The 13,280-nt window shown below is 40.0% G+C and overlaps 1 protein-coding gene across 1 annotated transcript in view; it reads left to right on the top strand.

Annotated features, from left to right (window-relative positions):
- LOC145978163 (angiotensin-converting enzyme-like) overlaps nucleotides 1–12,820 on the top strand; it is a 59,805-nt gene extending 46,985 nt beyond the window's left edge. The window contains exons 9-13 of the mRNA XM_083110601.1: nucleotides 1,169–1,409; nucleotides 2,671–2,769; nucleotides 4,736–4,876; nucleotides 8,236–8,405; nucleotides 12,729–12,820. Of these exons, the coding sequence (XP_082966727.1) occupies nucleotides 1,169–1,409; nucleotides 2,671–2,769; nucleotides 4,736–4,876; nucleotides 8,236–8,405; nucleotides 12,729–12,820 (743 nt within the window). The remainder of the gene's footprint in view (nucleotides 1–1,168; nucleotides 1,410–2,670; nucleotides 2,770–4,735; nucleotides 4,877–8,235; nucleotides 8,406–12,728) is intronic.
- The last annotated feature ends 460 nt before the right edge of the window (nucleotides 12,821–13,280 follow it).

Raw genomic sequence — 13,280 nt, forward strand, 5'->3', positions numbered from 1 at the left:
AAAGTCACGATATATATATATATATAAACATTTGACCAGGACTTGGAAAATTACGATAAGGTGCATTCATCCTTCAAGGATGAGAGAGAGTGCATTATTTACTCATCACGCTGTGTCGGCGCAACGAATGAAGGCGCGGAACGTGGAGAGAAAGTGAGGTTTTGAGGTTTTGGTGAACCTCAATTAATAAAAGTGAGTTTTTGAGATTTTGGTGATCCTCAAATGAGTAAAGTGAGTATTTGATGTTTTGGTGCTCTTTTCTTCGCTGCAAAACATCGTCAGCGCAATAAATGAGGCGCGGAACGTGGAGAGAAAGTGAGTTTTTAAGGTTTTTTGATCCTCAATTGAGGGCCTTGAACCCGGGCACCTGCACTACTCTAAAGTAGGTCAAAGCATGTAGAGGCTCTCGTTTAGTTTAGCACGTAATAAAAAAAAGGATAGGTTAAGTTATATCACGTAAGATCGTGGTATACCTACCAAGTGTGAGTGGGAAAAAAGGGAAATTTTACTAAAACATCGCTAAACGCTAAAACATCGACAAAAAATTGTCAAAATATGTCAAAAACTGATATTCAATTGATAAAAAAAGAGGCTACAAATGCATACCTACCAAGTACGAGTGGGAAAAAAAATAATGCATTGAAAATTGTACTAAAAACATCGCTAAACGCTAAAACATGGACAAAAAATTGTCAAAATATGTCAAAAAGTGATATTCAATTGATAAAAAAAAACAATACCTACTAAGTACTATTTTGAACCGGCTAATATACACTACTGGTAATAATGATTTTTATTATCGGTTAATCATATTTATCGTGTACAAATCTCATCGCTTTGGATAAATTTCCTAAATAATGAACACAAATGCACATAATCTGTTACTGTTTCTTCCATCGAGCAGCGAACAAAAACAACCAACGCTCGGAAACCACAGACAAAAAACTTTCCCTTGCCAAACTCACAGATTATCTTCCCATGACCAAACTTTAGCTCCTATTGGCTGTTCCACAGAAAGCCAGTTGCAATAAAAACAGGGTCTAGTCATCAAAACAGCCTGGAAGCCAAAATTTCCAGCCAGGTAACCAGTCCAGCGCCAACTGGGGCATTCCTACTGATGATCCAGTCCCGTGTGATTCGGCCTTAAGTGATTCCAATTTCGTTGCAGGCTTTCACGAGGCTATAGGTGACGTAATAGCTCTGTCAGTCTCCACACCGAAACATCTCAGCCGAATAGGTCTCCTGAAGATCGCCGAGGACGAAGAGACTGACGTCAACTTTCTGTACAGGATGGCGCTCAGCAAGGTTGCCTTCCTCCCCTACGCCTACCTCGTGGATCTGTGGCGATGGGATGTCTTCCAGGGGGAAGTCCCCAGTGACCAATACAACAGCTATTGGTGGGAGCTGAGGTTAGTGGGAAGTAGGGTGGACACAATAAAGTTGCCCTACTAAGAGCACTCTGGGGCTCGTTCGAAGAAACGGATTCCGCTAAAACTTGGTATATAGGCTATAGAAACCATAGGAAAGCGACTGCTGACGAAAAAAACTAGTTCAAATTTTCAACACCAGGTGGAAATATGGCGCATAAAATTAAATTTTCCTTACTGAGAGCCCTCTGGAGCTCGGTCGAAGGAACGGATTGCGGTGAAACTTGATATAGAGGCTATGGGGACTATGGGGAAGCGAATGCCAAAGGAAAGAAGTAGTTAAAATGTTCACCACCAGGTGTAATGTGGCGCTGAAGTAAAAACAACCAATAATTTCAGTTTATGTCGGAACAGCAATGTTCAATATGCGCCCTGTCAACGCGAAAGACCCTTTGGAAGCATCAGGATTAGAGTTTAAAATTTTGGGTGCGTCAGCACTTAGGCTATCTTGCACCCGCCACGTTATACGGGGTCCAGCCCCTTACCATAACAAATAACATAATTGTAATGTCGCATAACTAAAATCTTTAAAAAATTCTGACAGGTTAAATACTGAGGCTGTAAAGGAGCACTCAGCACGCATAAGGACAAAAAAAAACAACAGAAAAACACAGAGAATTATACTGGCCATAAGGCCAATCGCCAGAGCCTCGTTAGTCTGCAAAAAGCAGTCCAGGGTGTACTACGTGGAAGTGAGGTTGACATTTGGGTATACTACGTGGAAGGTCACCCCTTACACCCCGGGAGCATAAGAAGCGCGATCAACGATCGCGCGAAGCGTTTCTCGTGATGTTTTTCACTGTGCACTAGATTTCAGCGCCACATTAAAACCTGGTGGTTAATATTTGAACTTTTTCGTCAGCATTCGCTTCCCCATGGTCTCCATAGCCTATATACCAAGTTTCAGTGCAATCCGTTGCTTCAGATGGACTTCAGGTGGTCTGAGTAAGGGAATTTTAATTCTAAGCGCCACATTTCCACCTGCTGGTGAAAATTGGAACTTTAAAAAAATCAGCGTTCACTTCCCCATGGTCTTCATAGCTCTATACCAAGTTTTATTGCAATCCGATGCTTCGAATGGGCTCCAGACGGCTCTGAGTAGGGGAACTTTAATTCTGATCACACGGTATATTAATACTTACTGTTATCAGTTGAACCACAGATAAAAGCATATGCCTTTTTCTGTGGTTGAACGTTAAGAGAGGATAGTAGTAACGAAAAAAGTAATTTCTACTTCTTGCAGAGAGGAGTACCAAGGCGTGAGGCCCCCCACGAACCGATCAGAGAGAGATTTCGACCCTGGAGGGAAATATCATATAGCGGCTAATGTTCCTTATACCCGGTATGTACACCCTTTACAACACAATCAATCAAGTATTCCATAGCTTAGATGTGTGTGTAGCCGTAAGTTAAAGATGGAGACCAAGCAGAGAGAATAAACTAAATAGAAACACAGGATTAGAGAAAGAGAATGTGACAAATATTGGAAGAGAATGTGAGAGGAAAAGAGGGGAATGGTAAAAGTGTGAGAGGAGAGAAAGAGAAAGATAATGTATTCTTAAATTTACGTCGCTTTCCTTACTTTTTAGGCTAATTACGACAATATGGATAAAACTGATGAAGAGATATTCATAAAGAAGCGCCTACACCCGCGGTAGGAATCGAATCTTAGACCGTTGACTGAGAACGTGGAGTCCAGCACTGAACGTGCTCGGTGTGAAGAAAGGGGCTGAGAAGGACAAGGAGAAAAGAGAGAGGAAAAAGATTAAGAAATAGGAAAAGGATTATAAAAGGAGTGAGAGAAGAAGGAGATCGTAGAAATAGTGGGAGAGACAGTGAGAGAGTGAAAGAAAAAGAAGGGATTTTGAGACAAATAGGGGAAAAACAAAGAGATTGAGAGGGAAACAGAGTGAAAAGGAAACTGACATAAAAAGAAAGTATAAAAAGAAAGCAGAGATATACAAAAACAGAAATAAGATAAAATTAGAGCAAAACCAAAAAAGATGTAAAAAAGAAGGGGGAGAGTAATTTTAGTGGATTTTAATTATCCCCAAACGTTCGAGTACCACCTTGTACCTTATTCATTATTCCGTTGTTTTTCTGGCCAATTGTTACAATCTTCATTACATTTCGCAGACGTCTCATTATTCGTTCTTGCTCATTGTTATTGACAAATAGCAACGGTGTTGTATCGAAAACACCAAAAGAATAATGTATAATATAGAAATAACTACTGAACTTTAATGTTGTTATGAATTTTGTAGCATATCGACATTTTGGAAATTGTTGGGGGAAAATTATTTCAGTACCATACATTCACCATATATTTAATATTAAGGCTTTTGTGAAGTCTCCATTGACGAGATTAGGAGCTACAAAATAACAAAAGGAAAGCTGAGTAAAATATCTCCACATAATTTTACAGCGGAATTGACATAAAATATATTCATATAATTTTGCAACAATAAAACTTACAACGCGTGCTTTAACGGCAGCTTATTGCAAAGTAACTAGAATCATGACGATGTCGCTATCTTCTAGTAACATATTTACTCTTCGAGGACAAAATTCACAAGTTATTTAGGTTTCACTGTTGTACTGAAAACTGCACTGAAAGACAACAATCTTCCTTGAACTAGGGATGGTTATAAATTTGAAATTATCCCACATCCGTTTCGGATGCCACGGATAATCTGAATATTCGAATATCCGGGTAGAAGATTTGTAAAAAATCCGTACAATGAAATACGAACATGACGAGTGTATGGACAGTAATATGTGTATGGACAGTAAAACGATTGGTTGATTTGGTGTTCGCTTTATGCACAGTAAGTCTAATCGGGACTGAAGCTACAGTTTAAAGTGGGATCCGAATCACTATGTGTCTCCACCGGGTATCGAACCCAGGACCCCTTAATTACAAGTCGACGACGAGACCGTAAAACGAATAAACGACAGAACTGCCAGGATAATATAGACATTCGGATATATGGACATATCGCATAATCCGAATATCGGATATCCGGATAATCTGGACAATTCGGATAACCGGATAATCTGGACAATTTGGATATCCGGATAATCTGGACAATTTGTATATCCGGGTAATCTGGACAATTCGGATATCCGGGTAATATGGACAATTCGGATATCCGGATAATCTGGACAATTCGGATATCGGGTAATCTGGACAATTCGGATATCCAGATAATCTGGATAATTCAGATATCCCGGTAATGTGGACAATTCATATATCAGAATATCCCATATATGGATATTTGAAATCCGGATAAAATTTTGCCTTCCAGGTACTTCGTGAGCACGGTGACTCAATTCCAGTTCCACAGAGCCCTCTGTCGAGTGGCTGGAGAGTACGACCCAAAGAACCCTTCAAAGAATCTACACAAATGCGACATCTACAACAGCAAGAAGGCAGGATCGCTGCTTCGGTAAGTAAAGGACATTCCAAAAACTAAATAACCACGTGTTGAGCGTAATGAAACCGCGACAAAATCAGTTTCTTTTCTGAAGCAACCATGTGGGATAGCTCTTTGTTCATTTTGCATCCAGCAGCCAAATCAGAAGGAAATCACCACGATACGTTCTTTCGGGTTAACTGAAAACGAAAGGTTGAGAATAAATCTAGGCTGTTCTGGAAAATGCCATTTTACAGCAGACAGTTATTTATTCTTTTAATATCTTTACACTTGCTCAATATAAAGTTATACTTATAATATTTAATTTAATTGATTCAGTGTCACTTAAATGAACGTGAAAAAATAAATATGCTGACCAAGGCAGTAATTTATTTTATTAAAGACATAAATTAAACGTAACGTTTCAACCTTCTAGCAAGGTCTTCTTCAGACTCTGTATCAAATACAAAAGTCTTTTTGACTACTATTTCTAGTTACACTTTTTTTTTTGTATGCAACTAATTCCCATGTATTTTTTTCCTTTCTTCATTTTTTGTATGTGTAATTCTTTTTTACGTTCAGCTTACTGCTCCATACGCAGTTTATATCATCTCATGTGTATTATCAGGTGACAGAGCAGCCCTTGGCTGAACCTCGCCCGCTGAATAAAGAAAATTTATTATTATTATTATTATTATACGCCCGACCTCTACACTTGCATTAACGATATTTCAGTTATTATCGAACTCATCTTTGTTTTAAAATATAGCAAGAAAGATTTGTTGCGTAGAACAGCATCAAAAATTACCGGTGGGTCTTTTCTTAATTCAGTCGTTTCCAGTTGATGTACGGTAGCTAGTCAGTGGGACTACATTCCAGTCGCGGAAAGCTAGACATGGGCTAAAATATGCGCAGGAGCCGAATTGCAGAAAGGAAAGCGATGAGTAGGAAGTGCATGTATGGTTCACAACCACCCAAAAGAACACAAAATAAGAACTTTACAGACATGGAGTGGTCTTAATATAAAAACAGCAAGAAATAAATAATTTGTGATTGCTTTGAAGGGAGTTGTTTCTGAATGACAGAAATAACTGTACTTGTATGAAGGTTAATGTTTCAACTTGATCTAAAGTTTGAACATCTACACTTCCACACTACCCCCCCCCCCCAAAAAAAAGAAGGGACGCAGCTCGTTTGAGCACGATTCGTATTATATAATTTTCTTTCATGGTATTATCATCATTACTATTATTGAGGAAATTGATGTTAAAGAAGGGTGTGTGTGTGGTACAAAACAAGGAATGTGGAAGCACCACTCCTTATTTTCCTGGTGACTTCTATGCTTAAGGCTAGGCTGGACCTTTGGCCGACATCAGCGAAGACGTTTTCAAAATTTCTTCTCCTTTCGATAAACCGCTATGATATTCCAAATTCTGAAAAAATACATTAATTCTAGGGCATTCACATGAATCCTCCTGTGACTTGCTTTCGCTATTGTCTAGATAATCATGGCTACGTGAACTTACTAAACTATTGCGAATATCTATACAACAGCGAAAGCAAAAGACACAAATACAATGTAACCAAAAAAGTTCTTGCCGTTTTTAACATCACATGGGAAGAAGTGATCACTGATAGGAAAATATTTGTGCCACGTGCCGGAAAAGTGGTTCAGGTGGGAGTGGGGACATTGGTCTTGCCCGATACAGACACATTGCGCACTCATAGCAGCCATAGCTTGAGCAGGGGCGAAGAGAAATGGATGTGTTGAAGCAGCTCGTTTGGAGTTGTCTGCATTATGACTTTAAGGTGGGATTGTCCGGAGCAGAATCAAGTCGCCGTATATGTCAAGCCTTTGGGGATAATGCTGTGAATGAACGCACCAATAGGAATTGGTTCTAGAAGTTCAGGTTGGAAGATCTCTCACTTTGTGACGAACCCAGCAGTGGCCGACCACAGGTCCTGGATGACGAGGCTCTGAAGGCAGCCATACAGGAGGACAGCAGCCTAAGGTGTGGTGATCTTGCCAACCACTTCCAGGTTTCCGATAAAACAGCCAGACTGCACCTGCATCATATAGGAAAGACGTTCAAGTTGAGCAAGAGGGTACCTCATACACCGTCAGAAGGCAAGAAGCAACAACAAGTGACAGCCTGTTTCTCGTTGCTTTCTTTGCACAGCAACACACCCATATTCGTTCGAATGCTCACCAGTTACGAAAAGTGGGTCCTATATGACACTCCCAAGTGTGCCCGACGTTGGTTGTCAACACCGGACTTTGTGCCTCACGCCACAAGACTACCTTCACACCCATGCAAGATCATGCTCTGTATGGTGGACTAGTCGCCAAGTGGTGCACTATGAGCTGCTACCAACGGGCCAAACTATCACTGGGGACCTCTACTCGCAGCAGTTGCAACGTGCGTAACAGGCACTGAAGCAAAAGGAGCCAGCATTGGTTAATCGCAAGTGTGTACTGCTTCTTCACGACAATGCCAAGCCGCATGTGGTGCGCGGGTGGCCAAGGATACCAAAGGATACCATACAGTGAATTGGCTGGGAGATACTGTGCCATCCACGGTACTTTCCAGACCTTGAGCCAACAGATTATCACCTCTTCCATTCCCTGGACAACCATCTTCGTGGGAAATACTTCGCAAATGAGGCAGACTTGCGGCAAGCACTCACGGACTTCTTTCCGTCCGAGACCTCGAGATTTATTGCCAGGGCACTGCACAGCTGGAGGCATGTTGACAAAAGGTGCTGGATGCCGATGGGGATTACTTTGAGGACTAACAGTATGTAACATTCTTTACATACCGTTTTGTTTCTGATGATCAAAATCGGCAAGAACCTTTTTGGTTACCTTGTATTAGCGTGAATGCTCTAGAAGGAATTCTAAGAAAATGTAATTTTAGATTTCGGAATGCTATAGCGGTTTATGGTCACTCTCGCGACTCGCATTGTACTAGTGCATAAAATTGTGACCAGGGACATTTTGGAAACAAGACGTCTATACTGAAACTTGATGCTAAAATATATATCCTCATAGATAGAGCACGTCTACTCTTCTACATGACCAAGCGGTGCATTGCTTCAAATAGAGGCCCAATGCTACCAGGCACGTAGTCGGAAGGAGGGCTCGGGGTGCTTAATCCGACACCAAATTACACAATGGTAATTAATTTTACATCCTCAGCATGATTAAACATCTTGTATAATAAGTTGTAATATACTAAGACTAAGAAATTCATGTTCATGGCTTCTATCCACCTTTACATGGCGGTTGCTGATAAGGGCTGTTGAGTCCCCCACCCCGAAATAAATTCTGGCAACAGGCCTGACTGCTACTTTAACTTCAATCCTTATGTATGTGTTTCCTGTTTATTCAGCAATGCCATGAAGCTCGGGTTTTCTAAGCCGTGGCCGGAGGTTATGAAGGTGCTTACAGGTGGGGAGAAGGAAATGGACGCCAGCGCCCTCAGGACGTACTTCCTCCCCCTGGAGAGGTGGCTGAAGAAGGAGAACAAAAAGACGAACGAAATCATCGGATGGACCAAAGGTAAGGGAACGAAATGAAACTGGAAGGCCTCAAGACGCAGAAAAAGATACGTAAAACTGAGACAAAACAAAACTACCGGAGCAGCAGTGACGAGCTGACACGCAGCGCCATACTCAGCAGTGTCCATTCTGCATCTACAAAAGGGAAAATTAATAGAGGAAGTGGGTTCCAAAAAGAGAAGCATTAAATACTGGGCAAAACAGATGACCATGGAGAGGGGAAATTTGAAGAAACTCGGTGTACAATAACAGATAAGTGGGGGTGAATGGGAGGCAATGGGTAGCAAAGATATAGACGGAATTATACGGTACAAGGCTGGGATGGGTTTGGGAAGAGGGGGTAGAGGTGAGAATTGATGCAGATGCTAGGGGCCATACGTGACAGACTGGAAGACATTAACAAACATAAAATTTTGCCGGAATGCGGCGCAAAAATATAGTCAACATCGGCAGAACTAGTGGATACGGATCGAGAATGAGGAAGGAGGAACTACATGGATTTGTGTGAGGCAAAAGAAAGCTCAGGATTGGTGTGGTTCAGATTGGGGAGGACACAAGTTAAACTCGAACGAGATGATGGGAGCGTAAAATACCCGCTATGCGGTAAAGATGAGAGGGGGAGAGGCGCAAATAAGGAATCTGGGAACTTTCCTACACTATATCTGAGCAAAAGAGCTCATTGGGGATAGCGAAAATGAGTGAAAGGAGGTTACTAAATAAATACATAAACAAATCTAAGAAAAATCTAGAAATCACTTAGGTAAGAGTTTAGTGAAATATTGTAGTGAAAGTAAGGGAAATGAAAGACGGTGTTTGTGAACCCCCAAGCAGTGCGAAGAGGAAGTAGACAAGAGGAGGAGAGGTGTAGGGAAATTGCACTAAAATTTTTCATCTTTGCATGGTATGCACAGCTGTAAAGGCTCATACTTGAAAATAAATTCAATTCTATTCCATTCTGCATCTGGAGTCTTGAAAACACGTTGGCACCGCAACAAATAGAATGTACCTGGGATGTTCGAGAGAGGAGAGTGACAATATTGCGATTGTGGAGGTTAGGTTGTCAGCACGTGTTTCAGAAGATAAATTTACGATAGGAGATTCACCCATTACAGATCTTCAACAATGTGCTCACTTCATTTATCCAATATATATATAGCCCCAATCCCACCACTCACTCACTGACTCACTGACATAAATGTTCTCCATGAAGGAAGCCCCGGAGGCGAAAAACGCCTGATTACGACCCCCCATGAAATCGTCCCAAAAGACCGAGAAAATTCAAAAATCGCTCAATTGGCCCTTTCTTAAGGGTGAAAATGCCCTTTTTTCACGTCCTTAGCAACCGTTGCCACGGGCATTTCTTTTGCACACATTGTTTCCTTCAATTCTTAATTGTCGAGATACATTATAGTTCTCACAGATCAACAAAAGATGAATCAACTTTTGGTTAGAAAAGGTGCTTCAAACAAGGGTGACATCTACTACATAAGCAGTTTCAGCCCAGGTACAATTACGTATAGGTACTTATATTAGTAAACTCAATGCGAATATATTTACATCGTGGTTGTTTTAATTAAATGTTTAGAGGTATAATAACAAACAAATATTTAGAGAGTTTCCGATACTTGTTGTTCACCATGGAAACGGAAGTTGCTAAGGAACTTAAAGAAAGTTTATTATCACCCCGAAAACTACTGTAAGTGAAATATACTAGACTTTTCGTATTTCAAAATTCAAGCGTCAGAATTTATTAGAGAGGCAAGGCAGGAATTTGAGGGAAATAAAGTAAGACAATAATTTTCCAATTACGTTTAAAAATGTGAAAATGACAAAAGACGTAAATATTGCATTTTCAATTTAGTGTCGTTATTGAATTCGTTTATGCAAGACATCCAGCTAATAATCTTGAAACGGTTATTAATTACTCAGTTTATTATTAAGAAAATAGACAATAATGCTTTGAATATTTGTGCCTTATTAGAGCCCATACACACACAAAGTTACTTTCTAAACTTTTAAAATTAGTGAACTTATACACTTGTCCCCCTACATCCAATAAAACATGCAGACATTTTATCCCATCTATAATATGATTACGCCCACAAAGTGGCCGAAGGTCACGCATGCGAGCGTACAAGACGTGGCCTTGGCCACGTCGAAAGTACGCGAGTCCAATATATATAAAGCCCCAATCCCACCACTCACTCACTGACTCACTGACATAAATGTTCTCCATGAAGGAAGCCCCGGAGGCGAAAAACGCCCGATTACGACCCCCCATGAAATCGTCCCAAAAGTCCAAGAAAATTCAAAAATCGCTCAATCGGCCCTTCCTTAAGGGTGAAAATGCCCTTTTTTCACGTCCCTGGCAACCGTTGCCACGGGCATTTCTTTCGCACACATTGTTTCCTTCAATTCTTAATTGTCGAGATACATTATATTTCTCACAGATCAATAGCACACAGATGAATGAACTCATGGTTTTGAATAGGTGCCTGAAACAAGAGTGACATCTACATAATAAGGAGTTTCAGCCCAGATACAATTACGTATATATTGTTATACTCAATGCGTAAATATCTACATCGTGCTTGTTTTAACTAAATGTTTAGGGAGTATAATGACATGCAATTCCTTAGAGCTTGCCGTGCCCGTTGTTGTCCATGGAAACGGACGTTGCTAGGGAACTTAAAGAATGTTTATTTTCACCCCGAAAACTACTGTAAGGGAATTATGCTAGACTCTTCGAATTTCAAAATACGAGCATCAGAATTTATTACAGAGGCAAGGAAGGCAAAAGAGGGAAATGACGGAAAACAGTTATTATCCAATTACGTTCAAAAATGTGAAAATGACAAAAGAAGTAAATATAACATTTTCAATTTAGTGTCGTAATTTAATTCGTAAATGCAAAACATCCAACTAATTATCTTGAAATGGTTATTACTTACTCAGTTCATTATTAGGAAAATAGACAATAATAGTTTGAATATTTGTACCTTATTAGAGCCTATACACACATAAAGTTAATTTCTAAACTTTTAAAACTTATACATATGTTCCCCATTATCCAATACAACACGCAGACATTTTCAAATTCATTAAGATCTATGAAGAACCCCATCTATAACATGATTGCGACCACAATGTGTCCGAAGGTCACGCATGCGAGCGTACAAGACGTGGCCAAAGGCCACGTCGAAAGTACGCGATTCAGTACATATAGCTGCAATCACGGGGAGCCGTTGAAACTTTCCTAAAGAGAAGGTTAGGGGAGGGTCAAAATCTTAAAAGTTTTGTACGTGCTATAACTAGTGTTGCCCACGAGACGAGACTTTTCTCGTCTCGTGGAAATGCTGTGAAATGCTGTCTCGTCTCGGAAATATTTGTTTGTCTCGGGACACATCATCAATCTCGTCTCGTCTCGAATTTTTAATAGCCTGTCCCGTCTCGTCCCGTGGGCAACACTAGCTATAACGTAAAAGAAGTGATTTAAGAAGATAAAAAATGAAAGTATATCAAAGGAGCCTTATAGAATTGGAGAAAGGAAAACAGAGGAGTAACAAATAAGCTAGGAAGGTGGAGGAAAGAGGAAAGGAAATAATGAAACAAGATAAATCAGGGAGAGAGAGAGTTAAAGAGAAGGGAAGAGAAAGAGAGGAATTGAAATAAAGCAGAAACACACACACACACACGCAGAGAGAGAGAAGGAAAGAGGAAGAGAAATCAAGAAATGAGGTAAAACAAAAAGAGATAAGAAACAAGAGGAGTTAAAGAGAGAATAAAAGTAAAAAGAAGGTCGTTAGAAGAGAGAATGAGGTGTAAAGAGAGCACGAATATAAACACACACGCACAGAGAGAGAGAGAGAGAGAGAGACAGGAGAGAAATAATGTAAAATAAGAAGATAGAGACAGAAAAGAGGGGAAGAGAGAAAGGAAAGAGGAAATCAAGAGGTGAGGGGAACAGAAAGAGATGAGAAACAAACGAAGGAGATAGATTGATAGAAAGAGGGGGGTAGAAAACGGCGGAAGCACAAGAGATAAAACATTGTAACACGAAGAGTGATAGTAATCATGAAGAGGAAGTTACAAAAATAGAAAAAGAGGTGGAAATTAAGAAAGAAGGTACAAGAGAAGAATAACAGAAAGAGGAAAAGGAATAAAGATTGGAGTAGGATGTAATGAATTTTCCTTGTCACCTTGAGGGTTCGAGTTGCAACTATGCGTTTCAAACAATGCGGGTAGACGAAAGAAAAAAACAATTTTTAAGTATCTACCTTTTGTGCTGGCCTGTAAAAATTACAAAAATTATATTTATTTTCAGAAAGTCCTACATCTACGACCTCCACAACAAGTAAAACATCCAGTACAGAAACTACATCAACAACGACTAAGAAGAAAAGTGGCGATGAGTAAAAATATTTCCATTCTGATAAGTGTATTATTATTAAATTTCCAAATAAAACAATCTTGTAAAGAATGTTACAAAAATTACTGGCAAAACTTTTAAAATGCGTGCACATCATCATGCTCACTCTTAATGTGCATTATACAAAGGATGTCGCAGAGAAGGTGAGACTAATTCCTGTATAGGAAAGCAGCGACCTCCATTGGCTAGCAATTGTACTAGGGTGAAAATTTGGTTCATTAGCTGCCGATTGAGTCCAAAATGAGCACAATAGTACAAAAAGTCGTGACTGTGTAGCAGTTAAATGACAAGCATGTACATGGACCCCTCCAAGAATCATTAAAATGAAACAAAGAAAGTGCAAACCACAAAATTTTTATTCAGAATCAGCCATATCGAGTAGACGTACATCTTTTTCAAAATAGGCACCATTGACAGCTAAGCAAGTATTCATACGCTCCTGCCACT

This window comes from Lepisma saccharinum, chromosome 24, assembly GCF_977018435.1.
Source record: "Lepisma saccharinum chromosome 24, izLepSacc3.1, whole genome shotgun sequence".
Classification (NCBI taxonomy): Eukaryota; Metazoa; Arthropoda; class Insecta; order Zygentoma; family Lepismatidae; genus Lepisma; species Lepisma saccharinum.